The sequence below is a fragment of the Paramisgurnus dabryanus genome, chromosome 5, assembly GCF_030506205.2.
Source record: "Paramisgurnus dabryanus chromosome 5, PD_genome_1.1, whole genome shotgun sequence".
NCBI lineage: Eukaryota > Metazoa > Chordata > Actinopteri > Cypriniformes > Cobitidae > Paramisgurnus > Paramisgurnus dabryanus.
In genome coordinates this window covers 43,533,875-43,556,751 of record NC_133341.1, presented here as the reverse complement: position 1 = coordinate 43,556,751, position 22,877 = coordinate 43,533,875, and the positions used below count along the sequence as shown (strand labels likewise).

Genomic DNA, 22,877 nt, shown 5'->3' with positions numbered 1-22,877 from the left:
ATAGAAAAAATTGTTAAAATTAGCTTAAATTTAAAACATTTGATCACATACGATAAAAAACACCAGTGGTACAATCATAAACTGATGCAATTACAATGCCATAAAACATAACATTTATTTTACCAAATCTCTTACGTTGTAGCGACTCCAGCGAACGTCGCAAAGCAGCAGTTAAATTCGCGCATGCGCAATGCAACGCCAGAATGTCGTTGCGGTTGAAGAGTTCTACCCACCAAACGCGAACTCAACGATTTGCACGAGTAGATTACATACAAAGTCAATGCGAAGACGCGAATAGATGCAAACATGCGCACGCCAATGTGAATGACGCAAATTGGCCGGTGCGATTGCCTTGAAAACACTTAATATTCGCTTCAAACACGGCTTCCATGCAAATTAAAAATATTCAACTCAAGTAGAAATTTCACAAGACACGAAGTTAAATCTCGCAAGTAATCTAGAGCGAGGAACACGATGTTTCGCTTTTGGTATGTGCGTAGCAAAAGAATTATCAGCATGATCTCACGAGAATTCTTAATATTTTACGAGTTGGCTAATTTTGTTTGAATTCGTAAGAAGTATTATCATACGATTATCATAAAAAAAACAATAACGAAACCTTCCTAACCCCAACGTCACGGGGCAAAGGCAAATCATCCAAAAATGTACAAATGTGTTCATTCGAATTAATACAAATTAGCAACCTCGTAAAATATGTACGAATTATCATGAGATAGCGTTGGAATTATTAAGAACAGTCAAAACATTTTATTTCGGTGGTCGATATTTCCCAAAATTTGTAGACGAATGTAAAAGCTCTTGATCAAACAAACCCATAGCCCGAGTGAGTAACATGCTTAAGTCATATTCATATCTATTTCAGCATTGTTTGGTATAATCGTTTATCGTCTATCTAACATGACTATCGTATGACTCAAGGGTCACTTAAATAGCCCACTAATCTCATCTCTGTCCACTTCTTTCTGTTTGTTTTTCCCACAGAACTCCAAGCACGCTCAGGGTCTAGTGGGTCTTAGGAATTTAGGAAATACTGTAAGTATTTATCAGCAATGTGTCTGCGGTCCCATCAAAGTTATAGCTTAGCTAAAATAGACCATTCGGTCATCATTTTTGTGTCTCTGTAGTGTTTCATGAACTCCATACTGCAGTGTTTGAGCAACACTCACGATCTGAGAGACTACTGTCTGCGTAACACACACCGAATTGACATCAACAACAACTGCAGGACCAAAGCTGAGCTGATGGAGGGTAAGACACACAGACATCTATGAGGTGACGTGACGCATGCATATCAGGCAGTCGCATTAATACTGTAAGCATGTGTTTTTTTCTTTCAGAATTCGCCAAGCTCATTCAGACTCTTTGGACATCAGCAAGCAGTGAGGCCATGAGCCCGTCTGACTTCAAAATGCAGATCCAGAAATACGCCCCTCGATTTGTGGGCTACAAGTAAGTAACCTAAGTGTAGGACCATAACAAATATATATTTGTCGCATGTTGGTTACATCCGGGTCCGAAGTTATTCTGAAACACCAAACGGACGGTGGACGAGTAGCAAAAAAAAAAGTCTGATGACATTTAAAACCTGCCCGACCACCGTCCATTGGCTTGGTATGAACCTATCTTAAAGGATTAGTCAATTTTCTTAAAAAAAAAAAAAATTCGAGATAATTTACTCACCACCATGTCATGCAAAATGTTGATGTCTTTCTTTGTTCAGTCGAGAATAAATTTTTTTTTTAAGGAAAACATTCCAGGATTTTTCTCAGTTTAATGGACTTTAATGGACCCCAACAATTTAATGCAATTTAAAATTGCAGTTTCAAAGGACTCTAAACGATCCCAAACGAGGCATAAGGGTCTTATGTAGCGAAACGATTGTCATTTTTGGCAAGAAAAATAAAAAATATGCAAATATTTAAAACAATAAACTGACACAAAGACATTAATTAGTATCATTTGACATACAACAACGTCGGAACGGTCCTCTTTCTCCACACTTGTAAACACTGGGGCGTAGTTTCATATTCACATCCATGACCTCTTGAATTGACGACGTATTACGTGAGGTCGCTGGCGTGTCACACGAATGGTGAAAGACGAGAAGTTGTGGTTTAAAAGTGCATATTTTTATTTCTTGCCAAAAATTTTGCTAGATAACACGCTTATGCCTCGTTTGAGATCGTTGAGTCTTTTGAAACTGCAATTTTAAACTGCATTAAAACTGTTAAGTGTTGGGGTCCATTAAAGTCCATTAAAATGAGAAAAATCCTGAAATGTTTTCCTCAAAAAACATAATTTCTTCTCGACTGAACAAAGAAAGACATCAACATTTTGGATGACGTGGTGGTGAGTAAATTATCTGGATTTTTTTAAAGAAAATTGACTAATCCTTTAACAGCTCCAGATGTGTGCTGGAAAAAAGCCTGTCAACAGTTGTCATAAATACAAAACATACGTTTCAAATACCTTAATGCACAATTGAGATTCATGGTCTGTAAATATTCAGGTTAATTTCATATTTTGGCTATTGAAGCCAATTTTAACCTTGTTTGATCCTTTTCATAGTCAACAAGATGCACAGGAGTTCTTGAGGTTCTTGCTGGATGGACTTCATAATGAAGTAAACAGAGTAATGGTGAAACCCAAAGCCCCTGTGGAAGACTTTGACCACCTTTCGTAAGTACCCATCGTATTCGCTTAAATCTAGAGTGTCCGAAATCACCCCTATACTCTCATTCACTAATACTTCCCTAAAAGTCCACTTAAAAGAGTTAATGCCGACCTGTGGGCATTTACTTGTGAATGGGTAGCGGTTAGCTGTTGAGTGTACATCGGTTGTATACTTGTTATTGTGGTGCACTATGGGATAATGTCACATAGTGCACTGTGTAAAGGCCGGAGTATAATCTGAAAAAAAAATGTAAATGTAAAAAATGCTAAAAAATGGACCATGAAGGTATAGGGTGCTATTTCAGACACAGCTCCAGACACATTACCTGTTGTAATGCAGGCGTCTTAAATAAAGTGTGTTTTATCTACAGGGACGACGAGAAAAGCAAGAGAATGTGGAACAAGTACCTTGAGAGTGAGGACAGCAAGGTCGTGGGTGAGTTGCTTTGCCAATTTACATTTCATTGCATGTGTTATCTGCTTCGGTTATATTAACTAAACATGCTCACGTTTTCTTGGACAGATCTGTTTGTTGGTCAGCTGAAAAGCACTTTGACGTGCAGCGAGTGCGGCTACTGCTCTACTGTGTTCGATCCTTTCTGGGATTTGTCTCTACCAATCGTAAAGGTTAATACACAGACAGACACACAGAAACAAAGTAATACAGCGATATTTCTGTTTTGTAGAACATGCACACAATAATAAACAACTGTGCCTTTTTAGACTTCAGGAGAAGTGAGTTTAATGGATTGCCTTCGTCTTTTCACCAAGGAGGATGTGTTAGATGGGATCGAGAGACCGGTAGGTATAAACTGTGTGTATGCTTGTGTATATGTGCATATAATAAATGGTTCAATGACAAAACAAGCTCATAAAAAGTATTTAAAAAAAATTATTAAATTTTTATGATTTCTTTATCCCTATTAAAAAAATTTTCAGGTGGTGCAACCAATTGTTGTCTGTTTGCCAGATAAGTTTTAATGTCCCGCCTGCCAAGTTTGAGATACCAAAACAAAAATGTATATTTATTATTAAAAAACACGGAAAATGTTTTTTAACTAAATAGGTTTTTATTAGGGCTGTTAAAAGATTAATTGCGATTAATCGCATACAAAATAAACGTTTTTTGCATAATTTATGTGTGTGCACTGTGTGTAATTATTTTATATATATAAAAAACACACACGTTAATGTTTGTATTTAAGAAACATTTACATGTATATTTTGATATATTTTGATATATTTTATATTATAAATATAAATAAAAAATATACCTAAATAATTTTTTCATACATATATGTGTGTATTTAAATAAACATAATATATACACACAGTACACACACATAAATTATGCAAAAAACTTTTGTTTTGTATGCGATTAATCTTTTAACAACCCTAGTTTTTATATAATAAAGTGACACTTGTAAGAAATGTATCAAGTTTTTTTTATAGTGCATAATGCCTCCGGACACACAAAAATATGCATGTAATGTCATTGACCCATATGTATACAGTATATACATACTGAATGTGCAAACATAGTATACAGACATTTCCTCATCACCTCTCTTCTTTTATGCAGACATGCAACAGATGTAAAACCAGAAGGAAATGCACGAAAAAATTTACCATACAGAAATTTCCCAAAATCCTGGTGCTTCGTATCCTTTTTAAAAACAAACCGTAGGAATAAACTCTATTATTATTATTATTATTATTATTATTAAGATAAAAGTTGATTGATGATTCTGTGTTATGAGCTTTGTTTGTTTGCCCTTGACTCTCGGACTCTCAGATCTGAAACGATTCTCTGAGTGTCAGGTCAAAACCAGCAAACTGTCAACGTTTGTGAACTTTCCCCTTAAAGAACTGGACCTCAGGGAGTTTGCCTCTGATAACAGCAGTATGTCCTGCAATATTCAAGTTTACTGTTTGAGCTGCATGTTTTTTTGTTTAAGCGATAAAAATAATAACAGTAATGTTTTTAGTAGTGCCTTTCCAATATCCAAGGTCACTTTACAAATTCGGAAAAGAGAAAATACATGGAAAGACAAACAAAACGACACTTCAAGGGATAGTTCACCCAAAAATGAAAATGCTGTCATTATTTACTCACCCTTATGTTGTTACAAACATGTATACATTTCTTTGGTGTGATGAATGCAAAGAACGATATTTTGAGGAATGTTAATAACCAAAACAGATCTGGGGCACCGTTTTACTTCTGTAGTATTCTTTTTTCCTATTACAGTATGTATGTCAATTAGGCTTCTGATCGTTTGATTACAAACATTTCTCAAAATATCTTCTTTTGTATTTATCAGAACAAAAAATGTCTACAGGTTTGTAACAAGGAGGATATTTTGCAAAATGTTTGAAACCAAACCGTTAAGAAGCCTAATTGACATACATAGTATAAAAAAAGAATACTATGGAAGTTAATGGTGCCCCAGATCTATTTGGTTATTAATATATCTTCCTTTGTGTTCATCAGAACAAAGAAATGTCTACAGGTTTGTAACAAGGAGGATATTTTGCAAAATGTTTGAAACCAAACCGTTAAGAAGCCTAATTGACATACATAGTATAAAAAAAGAATACTATGGAAGTTAATGGTGCCCCAGATCTATTTGGTTATTAATATATCTTCCTTTGTGTTCATCAGAACAAAGAAATGTCTACAGGTTTGTAACAAGGAGGATATTTTGTGAAATGTTTGTAACCAAACCAATCAAACGCCGCCCCATTGACATATATAGTAGAAAAAAGAATACTATGAAAGTAAATGGTGCCCCAGATCTATTTGGTTAACAACAAATCTTCCTTTGTGTTCATCAGAACAAATGTATACAGGTTTGTAACAAGGAGGATATTTTGAGAAATGTTTGTAACCAAAACAGATCTGGGGCACCGTTTTACTTCTGTAGTATTCTTTTTTCCTAATACAGTATGTATGTCAATTAGGCTTCTGATCGTTTGATTACAAACATTTCTCAAAATATCTTCTTTTGTATTTATCAGAACAAAAAATGTCTACAGGTTTGTAACAAGGAGGATATTTTGCAAAATGTTTGAAACCAAACCGTTAAGAAGCCTAATTGACATACATAGTATAAAAAAAGAATACTATGGAAGTTAATGGTGCCCCAGATCTATTTGGTTATTAATATATCTTCCTTTGTGTTCATCAGAACAAAGAAATGTCTACAGGTTTGTAACAAGGAGGATATTTTGTGAAATGTTTGTAACCAAACCGATCAAATGCACCATTGACATACAAAGTAAAAAAAAGAATAGTATGGAATAAATGGTGCCCCAGATCTATTTGGTTATTAACATATCTTTCTTTGTGTTCATCAGAACAAAGAAATGTCTACAGGTTTGTAACAAGGAGGATATTTTGTAAAATGTTTGTAACCAAACCGATCAAACGCCGCCCCATTGACATATATAGTAGAAAAAAGAATACTATGAAAGTAAATGGTGCCCCAGATCTATTTGGTTAACAACAAATCTTCCTTTGTGTTCATCAGAACAAATGTCTACAGGTTTGTAACAAGGAGGATATTTTGAGAAATGTTTGTAACCAAACCGATCAAAAGCCCCATTGACATACATAATCATAGTAAAAAAAAGAATCGTATGGAATAAATGCTGCCCCAGATCTATTTGGTTATTAACATATCTTTCTTTGTGTTCATCAGAACAAAGAAATGTCTACAGGTTTGTAACAAGGAGGATATTTTGTGAAATGTTTGTAACCAAATCGATCAAAAGCCCCATTGACATACATAATAGGAAAAAAAGAATACTATGGAAGTTAATGGTGCCCCAGATCTATTTGGTTATTAACATATCTTCCTTTGTGTTCATCAGAACAAAGAAATGTCTACAAGTTTGTAACAAGGAGGATATTTTGTGAAATGTTTGTAACCAAATCGATCAAAAGCCCCATTGACATACATAATAGGAAAAAAAGAATACTATGGAAGTGAATGGTGCCCCAGGTCTATTTTGTTATTAACATATCTTCCTTTGTGTTCATCAGAACAAAGAAATGTCTACAGGTTTGTAACAAGGAGGATATTTTGTGAAATGTTTGTAACCAAACCAATCAAACGCCGCCCCATTTACATACATAATAGTAGAAAAAAGAATACTATGGAAGTAAATGGTGCCCCAGATCTATTTGGTTAACAACAAATCTTCCTTTGTGTTCATCAGAACAAATGTATACAGGTTTGTAACAAGGAGGATATTTTGAGAAATGTTTGTAACCAAACCGATCAAAAGCCCCATTGACATACATAATCATAGTAAAAAAAAGAATCGTATGGAATAAATGCTGCCCCAGATCTATTTGGTTATTAACATATCTTTCTTTGTGTTCATCAGAACAAAGAAATGTCTACAGGTTTGTAACAAGGAGGATATTTTGTGAAATGTTTGTAACCAAATCGATCAAAAGCCCCATTGACATACATAATAGGAAAAAAAGAATACTATGGAAGTTAATGGTGCCCCAGATCTATTTGGTTATTAACATATCTTCCTTTGTGTTCATCAGAACAAAGAAATGTCTACAAGTTTGTAACAAGGAGGATATTTTGTGAAATGTTTGTAACCAAATCGATCAAAAGCCCCATTGACATACATAATAGGAAAAAAAGAATACTATGGAAGTGAATGGTGCCCCAGGTCTATTTTGTTATTAACATATCTTCCTTTGTGTTCATCAGAACAAAGAAATGTCTACAGGTTTGTAACAAGGAGGATATTTTGTGAAATGTTTGTAACCAAACCAATCAAACGCCGCCCCATTTACATACATAATAGTAGAAAAAAGAATACTATGGAAGTAAATGGTGCCCCAGATCTATTTGGTTAACAACAAATCTTCCTTTGTGTTCATCAGAACAAATGTATACAGGTTTGTAACAAGGAGGATATTTTGAGAAATGTTTGTAACCAAACCGATCAAAAGCCCCATTGACATACATAATCATAGTAAAAAAAAGAATCGTATGGAATAAATGCTGCCCCAGATCTATTTGGTTATTAACATATCTTTCTTTGTGTTCATCAGAACAAAGAAATGTCTACAGGTTTGTAACAAGGAGGATATTTTGAGAAATGTTTGTAACCGAACCGATCAAAAGCCCAATTAACATGCATAGACTAGGAAAAAAAGAATACTATGGAAGTGAATGGTGCCCCAGGTCTATTTTGTTATTAACATATCTTCCTTTGTGTTCATCGGAACAAAGACATTTATACAGGTTTGTAAAAAGGAGGATATTTTGAGAAATATTGACATATCTGCCCTACAAAGGCAAAAGGCAGTAACTTTGTTTTCGGTCAAAAATTTGTTATTGATATTTTTGAGACATTCAAGACCTCCATTATCGTGTGGATAAGTATCTTGAGTCAATTTTTTTTTTTTTTTTTTGAGAAAATACAAATCAAGAAGAAAATATCTCACAACTAAAGTCACTAAAAAGTCTAAACTTTAAAGTAATTTTTCTCAGTTCTACACTCTAGCGAGTTAAGGTCTTTTGCCTTTGTAGGGCAGATATATAGTAGAAAAAAGAACTATGAAAGTAAATGGTACCCCAGATCTATTTGGTTAACAACAAATCTTAATTTGTGTTCATCTGAAAAAATGTATACAGGTTTGTAACAAAGAGGATATTTTGAGAAATGTTTGTAACCAAACCGATCAAAAGCCACCTCATTGACATACACGGTAGGAAAAAAGAATACTATGGAAGTGAATGGTGCCCCAGGTGTATTTGGTTATTATCATATCTTCCTTCATGTTCATTAGAACAAATACATTTATACAGGTTTGTAACAACATGAGGGTGAGTAAATGACGACAAAATTTTCTTTTTTGGGTGAACTATCCCTTTAAGTGTCAATTAGTTTGTCCTTCCATGTATTTTCTCCGACTTACTTACTCAGACTCGTAAAGTGACCTTAGATATTGGAAAAGCCCTGTAAAAACATCACTGATGTTATTATTATTAGTAGTAGTAGTAGTAATTTATTTATTTGCATATAGGCATTTAACAATTTATCAAAATTTTATCTATTTAGACATTTTTATTCTTAGTAAGGAAAGTAATAATCATTATTAATATATACTGTATTTTTTAACAGTACATTTTTTTCACTCCAGTTGTTTATATATTATGCAATGGCTACAGAATAATTGTTTCAATATTGTTTTTCTCTCTTTACAGTAAACACGGTGTATAATCTGTATGCTGTGTCGAATCACACTGGTACGTCTTTAGGTGGTCATTACACCGCGTACTGCCGTAATCCCTCCTCAGGAGAGTGGTACACCTACAATGACTCCAGGTAAATAGGCATGAGACAAAAAGTTTTACTGTTTTCTACATAAAACCATCCTACATAATATAAAAAAAACATTTTAACAAAGATAAAAAGATATCAAAGATTAAAAAAATCTAACTTTCCAAAAAAAATTTGGGGTCGCTGTTGATGTACAGCATTATGGGTTATAATAATGTTTCGTTTTTGTATGTGTTCAGAAGGGTAACTGCTGAGTAATTGTCCAGGTCAGCATTTTTGTTAATTTGTTTGTTTCACAGAATTTGTGCAGAATTCTCAGTTTCTCTCTCTCTCTCTCTCTCTCTCCTAGGGTGAGCCCCATGTCGTCCAGTCAGGTGCGCAGCAGCGACGCATATGTTCTCTTCTATGAATCTGCAGTGTCATCACGAATGTGATCAATCCTACACACAGGCTGAAACATAAAGGGATTAAAAAACTCTTTTGCTGCTGTTAGACTCAGTCGTGGTCTGGGTCTACATATTTGCATCCGTCCCGAGATTCGATTCCGGTGGGAGGCCGTGGGACTTTGATAGCCACGGTTTGAATTACAGTCATGGGCTATTGGGAAGCCCAAAGCCTGAACTTGGCGTAAGGGCTTCTCCGTGCTGATACGACCATGGGATATGAAGTACTACCTCGAATGAGCTAGATTGTGTGCGTTTGTGTGTTGTGTGTGTCAGTCACCAGACTGATATTGAAGGACTCTATGCACTATGTAACAGGAGCTCGCCGGCTCACCATAACAAAACCAACATCCCCATCCTTATCTTATTTAATGTTTAATTTAAAGCTAAATGACTCTGACATGAGGTCATCCTGCAGAGGGGCCATGTACTGTAGGTCAATAGTGGATGGTTCAATGAATTGTTTACGATTTCAAACAGAAGCATCTGCTTTGGTTTGGTCACATTTGAGAGATTATGCACATTCAAAGGGCATTGTTTGACTGAATGATTTTATCCCCTGGTGGCCAGGAATTGGTTAAAGGATAGTTTACGCAAAATTGAAAATGATGTCATTATTTACTCACCCTGACATTTGTTGATTTGAATGATGACATAATGTTCATTTTTGTGTGTATTATCTGTTTAAACTGAAAATGATTGATGGAATTTTAAATATTTTATTTTTAAAATATTGCAAACTCAACATTTCAGCTTTGGCCTTAATATGTTTGTCTCATTCTGTCAAGGACACTACATTGAGTTAAATCTGACGTTGAGTCTTTTATCAGACCAGACAGAAAGCCACCAGGAGGGTGTTTGTGTGTGACTTTATGTATTATTGCTCTATTTATAAAGTGAGTGTTGTGAATGTAGCTTATTATCATTGCGCTTGAAACAGACAGTGCTTTTTTACTACAGAGAGATTTTAAGCGACTGATCATTTTGTGTCTGAAATGTGACTAGTGTGTTGTGCATCAAGAAGCTTTGGCTTTTCAAAAGTCAAATAAGTAACGTTAGATATAAATAAAAACATATCGACACAAACAATCGTGAATTTTATTTCATTATAACTATGTCACATAAATAGACCCTTTTACTGTTTGTACACAATGATGACGTGGCAACATATGCGCGCGCAGTTTGGCAGAGTATGGCAAGAAGCAACACAGACAAAGAAAGTTATTTTAAAAAGTTGACTTTATCAACTTTTTCAACACAGTTACCAGATCCGTGTACTATAGTGAAGTGGATAGAAGACGTTAGCAAATGGCCAAATATGAAGTGGCCGGATACATATCACTGATTCTTGAAACTTTGGCAAAAACATGTCCCACTAAGAAAAGAATTTTCATGAAGAAAAAGAATCAATGTTATCATCAGGGGGTCCTTTGCACATATGTAAGGTTCTTTTATAGGTTTATTTTTTATTAATTTAATGATTATATGCTGGCCCATTGCCTACAAAATCAGCTGTCCTTGGCTAAGAGATAATCATTTCAACTTGATTAAAAAAGCCAAAAGTAATAATTGAATTGAATAATATATTTACCACATGAAAGAGTACATTGTAATATGTATTAAAAACTACAAACAGTGAGTTTTGAACAATATTTACTATTATTTTGTGTTGCTCAAAATGTGTCCCACATATTCGTCACCACCATCAGATATTTATAAAAAGCAATAAAATCAGACAACTACAGGGTCAACTGCATTCCTGAGGACCCCAAACCTTCAGCTCTACTGCATGCTTCAAGATCACTCGAGCTCCTGTATGTTTGCTATTTTCTCTTAAACTTCTTCATATTTTTGGACACTGCTACTGTAACAACCATAACATGTCAACACTGTCATCTTTGTAAAAAAATATTAGATTAGATTATGAAATAAATGTATCATTTTTAAGAAGCGGTCTGAAGTAGCTAGCAACAGAGGGGAAACAAGATGGCTAATGTGAACAACTCATCTATTTTTTTTTATCTATTTTAGTGTTTTGTCACCACCGTCAGGTCTTTTCTGTCAGGTTTTATGTATTTTATGAAGTTATGTTTTGATATTTGTTCATCACAGTGCTCAGGATTGTTATTTTTGGACCAAATATTTACATAAAGTTTAAGCATGAAGCCATTGACTTGAGTGGTATACATTTTGAAATAATGAGGCTAATGTCACCACCGTCAGACGGAGCTTTATTTGTTTTAAATGAATATGCTTATAATATGTTTCTTCAGTGCTGTTGAGTTATTAAATTAATAGTCTCTTTTAATACAAAAGTATGTTTATTAAATAAAAAAATCATTACTTTTTCTATTTAGGCTTAAAGTAAATGTTGTATGAGTAATAACTGGAAAAACGCCTATTTTATGAAAAAAATACAAACAGGGGAGGTTGCACCAGTAAATTTCTGAACAACCAAGACCTTGGTCTATAATGATATACCTTCAGATTTTGTAATTTAACTAACTTTTTTTTCAAAATTTAAACCTGTTTTATCCAAATTCCCAAGAATCACTGATGTGTAAATTAGTATATTATATTAGTGCAACCAAACACAACAACCAGAATTTTGATGGTTTTAATAAACTTTCTGAGTTGTTAACGCGTTAGAACCACTGGGGAATAACACCACTTCCGTTGCCGAAATGCGCGCGCAGGCTATTTGATCACGTGGGCTGTAAAAGGGTCTATAACAGTGGTTCTCAAACTGGGGGCCGCGAGATGGTGCCAGGGGGGCTCCAGTTTTATGACATTTTATAACATACATTAATTTTTCATAAATTTGTGTAATTACACCTAAAAAAATAAGGCTACTAACCAACAGCTCTACTTTGTATACTTTAATATGTTTTGTCTAATTAAAATGTTATGTTTTAGAACAAAATTGTCATACATTTTCTTTGGGGGGGGGAAGAATGCACTAAGGGGGGCCACACGCTGAAAAAGATTGAGAACCACTGGTCTATAACATTTATGTAAAGACGTTGAGTCTTTGCCTGTATTTTTCAGTGTATAAATTCAATAAGTAGCTGAAAATATCACAGCGTTATGCAGTGGCAAATTTGTGGACTGCACATTCATGATGCAGATCTCCTCATCCATCACATTCACATCCCAAAGATGCTCATCTAGACTAATATCTGGCCATTGAGTACATTGTCAAGAAGTCCTTTCGTTTTGTATCCACACAATGGATGTTGTCTGGTTACCAACAATATTTAGTTTTCTGCAGATAACAGGTTTGAATTGACATGAATGTGAGTAAATTATGAAATTGTTATTATTATTATTATTTGGTGAACCGTCCCATTAATTTCTATGAGGCAAGCAGTTACAGTGTAGTGTCACTAGAGGACGATGTCGTAATACACACGCACACAAACGTTTACTTCTAAATCTAAATAAGGACATATAGACTTCTTCCTGTTTTTATAGAGAACTAGTTATAAACGCTATAACCTAACCCAAACTCTAACCCTAACAGAAAATGCTACCTTTATAGCATTTTTACCAATTAGGAAGTCTGGCTAGAAGGGATACAACTACGGCAATATCTCGCGTGATGTATGTTCAAAGTTAGGATTGAGGGCAGGGGGGCAGGGTTTCATTTTTTATGGAAGCTTCCCCGGGCGCCGCCATTGCTTAACGAACCCCCACCTGCTGTTAGCATCCCATTGACTCCCATTCATTTTGTCGTCACTTTGACAGTGAATAACTTTACATCTGTGGCGTTTAAAGACTCCATTTGTCAATTAATTATTTCTCAATCTACACGAAAATGTATAAAAGGCTCCATTACCATGTATCTTACGTTATGGCCCAGTAGAAGCAGTTTTTGTAAAAATATGCTAACGATTGCGTCATAACCTGCGACTCTCTGTCGCACACAGTAGAGAAATTACCGTATGGACAGGAGGAGAAGCTCGGAGGCAATCGGGTGGACGTGAAGGCATAAAGTCAAGGGAGATTATAAATAAGAAAATTTGCTCCTGTTCACCCTCGCCGTCTCTGCAAGATTCGGCGGGTGATTCAGATTTCGCGTGGCACGGCTATTAGAAGACTTACAATTGTCAGACAGGTTGCTCACGTGACATCTACATCATTAAGCTCAGTTTGAGTCTGCGCAGTACGCTCGACCCCCACTTGTCTCCGTTGAATCCAATGGGGTCGCTGTGTCCATTTCTTTTACTCTCTATGATTGAGGGAAGGATTAGGGCTCATCCGGCGAGATTTCACGAGATTTTGGCCGTAGCTGTATCCCTTCTAGGAAGGTTTTAACTTAATTTCTATGAGACATGCAGTTACAGTATACTGTCACAAGAGGGCGACATTATCCTCTTCAACACACATAACCCACACCAAAAACAGCTTTTTTGTGTTTTAACAAACCAGGACGTCCCTAAATGGAGGGCTTGTAAGATTTGCTCACTTTTGGGTGCAAAATTGTTTGCTAAATATAGATAAGTAGACACACACACTCATGGCTTGCTTATGCCAGCAAGCGTCAAAGCCAGGTTGTGTTTGTGTGTAATGACACTGCTAAAGATCAGTGGATCTTCCATTAATTGTATTTAAGCAACGAAGAGGGAGCTCAAACTATACGTGCAAACTTACAGTATAGGTTTATAGCAGATTAGGTTTCCAAGACAGATGATCTATTTGAGAAGAAACCAATTTGTCAGAAGAAGGAGAGAATTCTCTCACTTCCATAGGCTGCCTGTGCCGCTGGTAGTTCAAGCTTTTTCTCTAGTAACAAACTGCTTTTTTCTTAACCTTTATATACACCACTAATATCTAACTTTAAAACCACCTGTCCTTGGTGTAGCCATAAATGACACAGTTTTTACTTTAAATAAACATCAGGTTTCGATAATAATGTCCTTGATATTATCAAGAACAGAGTGGCGTTATAGATAAAATAAACTATTTAGACAAATGACTTTGCAATAGATAAAATATAAAACCAAGTGGAGTTTATTTGAAATTAATTAATTAATTTGAGCTGCTGACTTTGGTGCAGATCTGGTCCAGAGTTGTCTGCTATCTGGGATATTTCAACTAAAGAAAAAAAATGTTTTTATTTAAAGGTTCTCTAAGCGAATTCACGCGTTTTAGACCATAAAACATTTTTTGTTACATACAGCACACATCTCCTCACTATCTGCTTGCTACCTGACCGCTGATCAAACTGTAAAAAAACGCGATCTCTGTAGACAGCCCAGGCTCTACAAACTTCAATATACACACAGTGGCCAAACCTGCACCACGAAACAAAACAAAGTTTTACAGCCAATAAACGCCAAGAAGGATTTGGGGGTGGGGGTTGGTCGCGTTCACGAAAGCACGGAAGGGAGGGGGAGGAGTTAGCTACGCTCCGTTTGTTTGAAAACAGTTCAAATATCAACAACAAGTGACGTCGAACATATTCGCTTAGAGAGCCTTTAATCTATAAGGTATTTTGTTTGTATAATGCAATGAATTTCATATACTTGCATTGCTTCAAAAGTCGGCAAACCCAATCTGTTGGGATGTAATTTAAAGGTGCCATATAGAATAAAAAACTGTTTTTAGTTAGGCATAGACGAATAATAAGAGCTCTGTACATGGTAATGACATATCGGGCCCTATTTTAACGATCTGAAACGCAAGTGCGAAGCGCAAAGCACTAGTGACTTTGTGGGCGGATCTTGGGCGCTGTTGCTATTTTCCCGGCGGGAGAAATAACTCTTGCGCCAGGCACAATTCAATAAGGGGTCGGTCTGAAGTAGGTTCATTATTCATAGGTGTGGTTTGGGCGTAACGTCAAATAAACCAATCAGAACGCTATCCAACATTCCCTTTGAGCAAGGGCTCAAGTTCCATGGCGGGTTGCTGTTATTATGACGGATTTACCAGGCGTACGCCAGGAGCGGTTCACAGCCGAGGAGACTGACGTTCTTGTAAGAGCAGTCAAAGACAGAGAAGTTGTTTTGTATGGGGACAGGAGAAACCCGCCCAAATCAGCGTCGGTTAAACAGGCGTGAGAGGAAATAGCCACAATTGTCTCATCAGCTGGCATCCCCATCATTGCGCCAAGCGCTACAATGATGTCAGGAGACGGGGGAATCCCAAGCTTGCCAGCATAAATCGGGCACGCCGTGTAACGGGAGGTGGATCTGCCTTTACACAGAACCTGACGCCAGCAGAGGACATCGGTGCGTCCACCCTCACCGCTGAAAGGGTTTGGGGGCTTTGAAATCGGACCCAAGAAACGCAAGCAAGGTCCAACCCCAAAGTACACTTACAAATCAAGTTCATATACATTAAGGTTTCTTATGAAAACATTTTAAGTATTATTTACATAAAATAAATGTAAAACAGCCACACAACAAACTTATGAAAATATTTTAATCGTTATTTGCATGAGAATTTTTTAACGCAGCCACACAATAAATAAAAACTATCACCACAATGCTCACCACTATGATTTCCCTTATCTCATGTGTTAATATTTTTTATTGTAACAATTTATGATTTGCAAAAATAACTGTTGCATCTGTGTAGATTAGATAAGCAAAGTGTGTGCGCGTTGTACATTATGGTCAAGCATGCGCCCTTAAAATAGCATAATGATCAACACGCCACTGACTTTAGACTAGTTTTTTTTTGTCAGTGGCGCAATTGTTTTTTTAAACTGCAAAATAGCATCAGGGATGGTTTGCGCCGGAACACGCCTCCTTTTTTGTGCTGAACCGCCCAAGGAGCGCAAGTTCATTCCCTAGTTTGCAGACGTGCGTCAGTGGAGGGAAAAACCCGCTGTGCGCCGGTGCAAAATATGAATGATACATGCGTCACTGACAAAGTCAATTGCACTGGGTGCAAGATAGGGCCCATCGTGTGCCTCAAACATGTTTGTTTCCTCATTTTTATGTAAACCTTGTGCACGAAAAAGAGCGCTGGAAAAAAAGGCAAATCCTAACATAACACCGACTGTGACGTCACAGTCGAGATGTACGCCCCCAAAATTAAATTACACATTTAATTAATTAGAAAGTTGTTAAAATGCTAAAAACAATGTTGTGACTGCTGAGTAAGTGCTACGTGCTAATTAATGCTTAATGCTAGCGTTTAAGCTGAAGTTTAACTATTGACTTTACAGTTATGTTTGCAGGTCCATACAAAAAAACCCCAAACTTATCATTCAGAAACATCCATTAACAATCTCCAAACAATTAGTTGTTCCTTAAAATCTGTATTTAAAACAAATAATGTGAGCTACTGACATGAGCCTCAGAGCAGAACAATCAGAGCCGAGCTCAACATTATTATACATGACCCTTCCAAAAATAGACCATTTCATTCAAATGACAAATCCCAGGGTTGTAAATGGACATGTAAAATTTTTTCTGTCACATATCTTCTATGTTAATATTAAAGAACAGTTTAACATTATTTCAATGCATTTGTTGGTACCTTTATCATATGCTGGGTTGTTTTGACCCAAGTATAAATGTTTTCTGAGTTCACCCAAAGGATAAGTTTGTCCCTTTTTGACTCAACGCTGCTGTAAACAACCCAGCATTTTTCGAGTATATCTTATCAAGTATCTAAATACATTTTGGGGCACACTCAAAACATTTTTGGATTTATTTTCATCCATCAAAAAGGAACAAACCCATCCGCTGGGTTAAATTAACCCGGAAAATGTTTCTATTTGACCCAACAATGGGTTAAAACAATCCAGCATATTTAGGTTAAATTGCAATCATCCCTTTTTGACCCAACGCTGGGTTGTAAATAACCCAGCATGTTTTAATTTTAAAGTGTATGGTGCTGATGTACTTTTAAACAATACATAGTGATACTGTTATCAATATAAGCTGATTCAGGGCCAACCTGTCTCTCTAACTTCCTCTTTGGCTTTAAAAGAGCACAGCATGTGGAATTAAACTGGCGAGGGTTTATAAAGCAGTTGCTGGGGGCCGGGATAAATATTTGATGCTCTGCTGTATTTGGATGGAGAGAGAGAGAGAGAGAAAGAGTGTGGAGCGACAACTTGATCTTTTACCTGCCGTTTAAACACACTGATGTATATTTAAGGGTTTTCTCTGTTCTGCTTCTATCATTTCATTCTAGCTTAAATCCACCCGGTAGTTACGCACACAAACATTTCAGCGTTGCTGTATTCCACATACAGTTCCCCAAGGATACAATCTCTGTTGCTATCATTTGCACACAAAACAAATATAGAGAGATATCATAAATGATCAATATACTATTGCATTCCATCCAATATATAACCATGAGAACATATATAACAACATTTAGTGTTTTCAACATAATGTAAAGAACATTCTGTGAAAAATATAACCTTGATATCTTTAATATTGACTAAGTAAAAATTGAAGTCAGTGAGAAATCAGTGATCTGTTGATAAATCACATCAACATTCAATTTCAAATTTATTAAGCGAAATGCACATTATCTCAAAGTAGATATATTTCATTACACAATTTTACATTCATAGGTTTGATCAATTTTATTTATAGAAATTTAAAGACACAAGGTTACAAAGAAATCCAAAACTCCAGAAGTACTTAAAGCGGAAGTCCACCCTAAAACAACATTATGCTCCAACACTATATTTCATGCCATATATGTAGTTGATTGTGCTGCCATCAAATGTACTAACTCCATATAAAAAATTAAAGCTTTTAACTGCTACAGTAACGGTGATTTGACGCGTCATCAAATCACCGGAAGAAAAATGCACGACTACATTAATTCTGAATGTTCTAAATGGGGGCGGGTCTTGAGGCGAGATGATTGACAGTAGATGATAACGTTTTTGATTGACAGCTGCACAGGAGCTAACGTTAGCTTGCTTTGCTCGTGTTTATAATAACAACAACATGATAATAACTTTCTACGTAGTATGTTTACCGTAGTTACACAAAACAAGCAACAACTAAGCCAAATGATGTTTTAGATATTTTAACAATTTTACATTACCTGAGTCCGCGGAAAAACTGGGCTGAAAACAGTACTCAAAATCTTCCTGACGAAAGTGCTGGCTGCATATTCAAAGTAGTGTAGTGGTGGGTCAGCTGAGGGTCGCGTTGATGTCAACAATAAAAACTCCCGGTGGCCTGAATTTGTTGTCCTTACATCCACATACTGCACAGGTTCTAGTCATCTTTTATCGAGGGCTTTGGTGATTTCCCCCTCAGAGACGGTTAAAGCGGAGTTACTCTTTGGATGGGTTCGTCTGCCGGCTAACTTCAAGTTGACTTGAGTTGATTTGAGAGCTAGTTGAGCGGTAAAAGAAGTTATTAGGCTTGTTCAACTTCATGTGGCGTTGCAAGAATCGACAGCGGGATGACGTCAAAGTACCGCGAGAGCGATTCGCGATATCATACGGAGGAGTTTGCTTTTAAATCCCTTTCGCGGAACCTTGACGTCATCCAGCTGTCGGTTCCTGCGGCGCCGCATGAAGTCAAACAAACCTGACGACTGCATCGAACAGTGGTTAGTGGGTGGAGCTAATGACTCAGTTTCGCGCAGTGCATTCTGGTTAATTGTGTCCATTAAAGACCGTTACGAAAATTCCGCTTCAACACACTATCAATCTAATAATCGAAATCGTGCAAATTTATTGATTTTTCCTCATGTATAATGCAAAGTGGACATAAATTACCCGTGATAAACATGCTAAAATGTCTAGATTGGACTTCCCCTTTAAGCATAGAGGCTATTTTGGGGATTTCTGCCTGGACTTGGACTACCCAATTTCAAAAGCTTCCCATAGCCACATGCAGAGGTGCACATACAAAAGTTTGGTATCATTTTACAGGAAACCCTTTGAAATTACATAAAACATGGTTGTATTTGTTGTCAGTCCTCAAATAAACACAAAAATAAAAAGGCGCTTTTTTTCTAAAGTCTGTATTTGAAAGTGTAACTCTGGCCCTGGGTGATCCAGCAACCTGCAGACAGTTTTGTTTGATACCATCTAATGTCAGCTTACAGAAGAAAAAGGGAGGGATAATACCCTTTTTGTATTCAATTTCCGCCTACACTGCAAAAAATGATTTTTAATAAAAAAAAAATCTTTGTATTTTTGTCTTGTTTTCAGTAAAAATATCTAAAAATTCTTAAATTAAGATGCTTTTTCTTGATGAGCAAAATGACCCAAAAAAAGTCTAGTTTTTAGAACAAAAATATCAAATTTAAGTGATTTTGTGCATAAAACAAATTAAAATGTAAAACTGGCTCAAAATCGCTTAAATTTGATATTTTGGTCTAAAAACTAGACTTATTTTCTTGGGTCATTTTGTACCGAGCCCCTAAGGAGACATTGGAGTAAAAAAAATCTATAGTTTAGTTTCATGTGCTCACGTGAAACTTTCATGTGCAGATTTTTTTTTAAGTTTAGTTTCGCGTGCTCACCTGAACTATCGCGCGCGCACGTGAAAGCCAAAGTTTCACGCGAGCGCACGATAGTTTCACGCGAGCATGCAAAACTAAACTTAAAAAAAAAATCTGCACATGAAAGTTTCACATTAAACTAAACTTTATTTAATTTTTGCTCCATGTCCCCTTAGGGGCTCCGTAGTTTTGTTCATCAAGAAAAAGCATCTAAATGTAAGAATTTTTAGATATTTTTGCAGAAAACTTAGAAAATACTAAGTAAAAATTTTCTTGAAAGTCATTTTTTGCAGTGTAGCTCATTTGCATTTAAAGGTACAGACAAGAAAACAGTGCATTGCTCTCATCCAAATAGGGGCATTTTGGATATGTTTTAATAAATGAACTGTGTGGTATTTTGAGCTGAAACTTTACAGACACATTCTGGGCACACCTGAGACTTAAATTACATCTTGTAAAAATGGGCATATATGTGCCCTTTAACTAATGCAAACTTCTTATTTAAAGAATGTGTTAGTAAATGCTGAATTTAACACGATGTAAGATTAATAAATGTTATTGAGGTATTTATCATAGTTCACGTTAGCTAATAAATTCAATAATGTTTACAAATACAACCTTACTGTAAAGTGTTACCAGTATTTTCACAGTATACATTACACCCAATAGCAACAAACAAAATATGATCACAACCAAGCGAAAAAAAATCTCCAGATCAGGCTATGAAGAAAACGGTGAAGTTAGCCACCAAGTTTGCCACTGTACCTCAGTCCAGCGTATATACCTCCACCTACAGCAGAAAGAGCAGTTGAGTACATTTATATTTATGCTTTGATCCAAAGTGACTTACAGTGCATTACAAGCTATACATTTCATCATCCTTTTGTACTGCTAATGTACGCAATGAGCCATAGGAATCATTTATATCCTATGATATCAATTTTATTGTAGGTATTAAAGTTGTTTATATCTGGTTTGGCACCTGCTGGAAGTTAGTTTGTAATTGTGGCATAATACCCATACAAGTGTAAATAGTCAAATTTGAATAAGCTCATGCAAAACATGTGTAATCTTTCTGTTTGTATAGGTTATGTAGCTCACATTTGCATTTGACATTCACATAGATATCATAAATAATGTCTCTTAGATAAAGCCTCTCTGATCATGCATTCAAGAGTATCTGCAAGATACAAGCCTAAAAATAAAGGTCAGGCTGCATGGTTTGATAAAGAACTGTTTCACTGCAAAAAATGACTTTCTTATTTAGTATTTTTGTCTTGTTTTCATAAAAAATTCTTAAATTAAGATGTATTTTCTTGATGAGCAAAATGACCTAGGAAAATAAGTTTAGTTTTTAGACAAAAAAAATAAAATGTAAACAAATTTGTGCTTAAAACAAGCAAAAACTAATCTGCCAATGAAATAAGAAAACAATTCTTGAATTTAGTGTTTATGAAAAAAGTAAACTTATTTCAAGAAAATTTTCCTTATTCCAATGGCAGATTTTTTTTTGCTTGTTTTAAGTTTATATTTTTTTCCTAGGTCATTTTGCTCATCAAAAAAATACATCTTAATTTAAGAATTTTTAGATAATTTTACTGAAACCAAGACAAAAACACTAAGTAAGAAATGCATTTTTTTGCAGTGTAACATCCAACTTTATACACACTGCAAAAAATTATTTTCAAGAAAATAATTCTTAGTAATTTTGTCTTGCTTTCAGTAAAAATATAAAAAAATTCTTAAATTGAGATGCTTTTCTTGATGAGCAAAACAACCCAAGAAAATAAGTCTAGACCAAAAATATCAAATTTAAGTGATTTGTCGATTAAACAAGCAAAAAAATCTGGCAATGGGGTAAGAAAAAGAAATCTAGAACATTTTCTTAAACACTAAATTCAATAAAAATGTAAGAAAAATTTGCTTACCCTATTGGCACATTTATTTGCTTGTTTTATGCACAAAATTCCTTAAATTTGATGTTTTTGATCTAAAAACTATCAAGAAAAAGCATCTTAATTTAAGAATTTTTTTATAATTTTACTGAAACCAAGACAAAAACACTAAGTAAGAAATGCATTTTTTTGCAGTGTAACATCCAACTTTATACACACTGCAAAAAATTATTTTCAAGAAAATAATTCTTAGTAATTTTGTCTTGCTTTCAGTAAAAATATAAAAAAATTCTTAAATTGAGATGCTTTTCTTGATGAGCAAAACAACCCAAGAAAATAAGTCTAGACCAAAAATATCAAATTTAAGTGATTTGTCGATTAAACAAGCAAAAAAATCTGGCAATGGGGTAAGAAAAAGAAATCTAGAACATTTTCTTAAACACTAAATTCAATAAAAATGTAAGAAAAATTTGCTTACCCTATTGGCACATTTATTTGCTTGTTTTATGCACAAAATTCCTTAAATTTGATGTTTTTGATCTAAAAACTATCAAGAAAAAGCATCTTAATTTAAGAATTTTTTTATATTTTTACTGAAAACAAGACAAAAATACTAAGAATTTTTTTTGAAAATGTGCACCGCAAAAAATGACTTTCTTACTTAGTATTTTTGTCTTGTTTTCAATACAAATTCAATACAATTTCTAAAAATTCTTAAATCAAGATGTTTTTTCCTTGATGAGCAAAATGACCTAAGAAATTAAGTCTGTTTTTTAGGCAAAATGTATCAAATGTAAGTGAATTGTGGAAACAAGCAAAAAAATCTGCCAAAGTGGTTAGCAAATTTTTCTTACATTTTTCATGAATTAAGTGTTTCAGAAAATGTTCAAGATTTTTTGCTTACCCCATTGGCAGATTTTTTTGCTTGTTTAATCCACAAATTCACTTAAATTTGATATTTTTTGTCTTTAAACTAGACTTATTTTCTTAGGTTATTTTGAAAGAATAAAAGACAACATTCCAACTTTAACCCATTGAGCGAGCTGTCTCTTTAGTACCGCGAGATTATATACATCTT

The 22,877-nt window shown here is 35.1% G+C and overlaps 1 protein-coding gene across 2 annotated transcripts in view; it reads left to right on the top strand.

The window, feature by feature from the left end:
- Window positions 1-10,559, top strand: part of usp2b (ubiquitin specific peptidase 2b) — a 55,050-nt gene extending 44,491 nt beyond the window's left edge. Inside the window, exons 3-13 of one of the 2 annotated variants that reach the window (XM_065284271.2) lie at window positions 1,003-1,053; window positions 1,146-1,269; window positions 1,359-1,470; window positions 2,590-2,700; window positions 3,066-3,130; window positions 3,218-3,321; window positions 3,418-3,495; window positions 4,277-4,355; window positions 4,490-4,597; window positions 8,940-9,060; window positions 9,365-10,559. In XM_065284271.2, the coding sequence (XP_065140343.1) occupies window positions 1,003-1,053; window positions 1,146-1,269; window positions 1,359-1,470; window positions 2,590-2,700; window positions 3,066-3,130; window positions 3,218-3,321; window positions 3,418-3,495; window positions 4,277-4,355; window positions 4,490-4,597; window positions 8,940-9,060; window positions 9,365-9,449 (1,038 nt within the window). In that variant the 3' untranslated portion in view covers window positions 9,450-10,559. The remainder of the gene's footprint in view (window positions 1-1,002; window positions 1,054-1,145; window positions 1,270-1,358; window positions 1,471-2,589; window positions 2,701-3,065; window positions 3,131-3,217; window positions 3,322-3,417; window positions 3,496-4,276; window positions 4,356-4,489; window positions 4,598-8,939; window positions 9,061-9,364) is intronic. The other variant, XM_065284272.1, reaches the window with a different exon arrangement.
- Window positions 10,560-22,877: the final 12,318 nt, after the last annotated feature.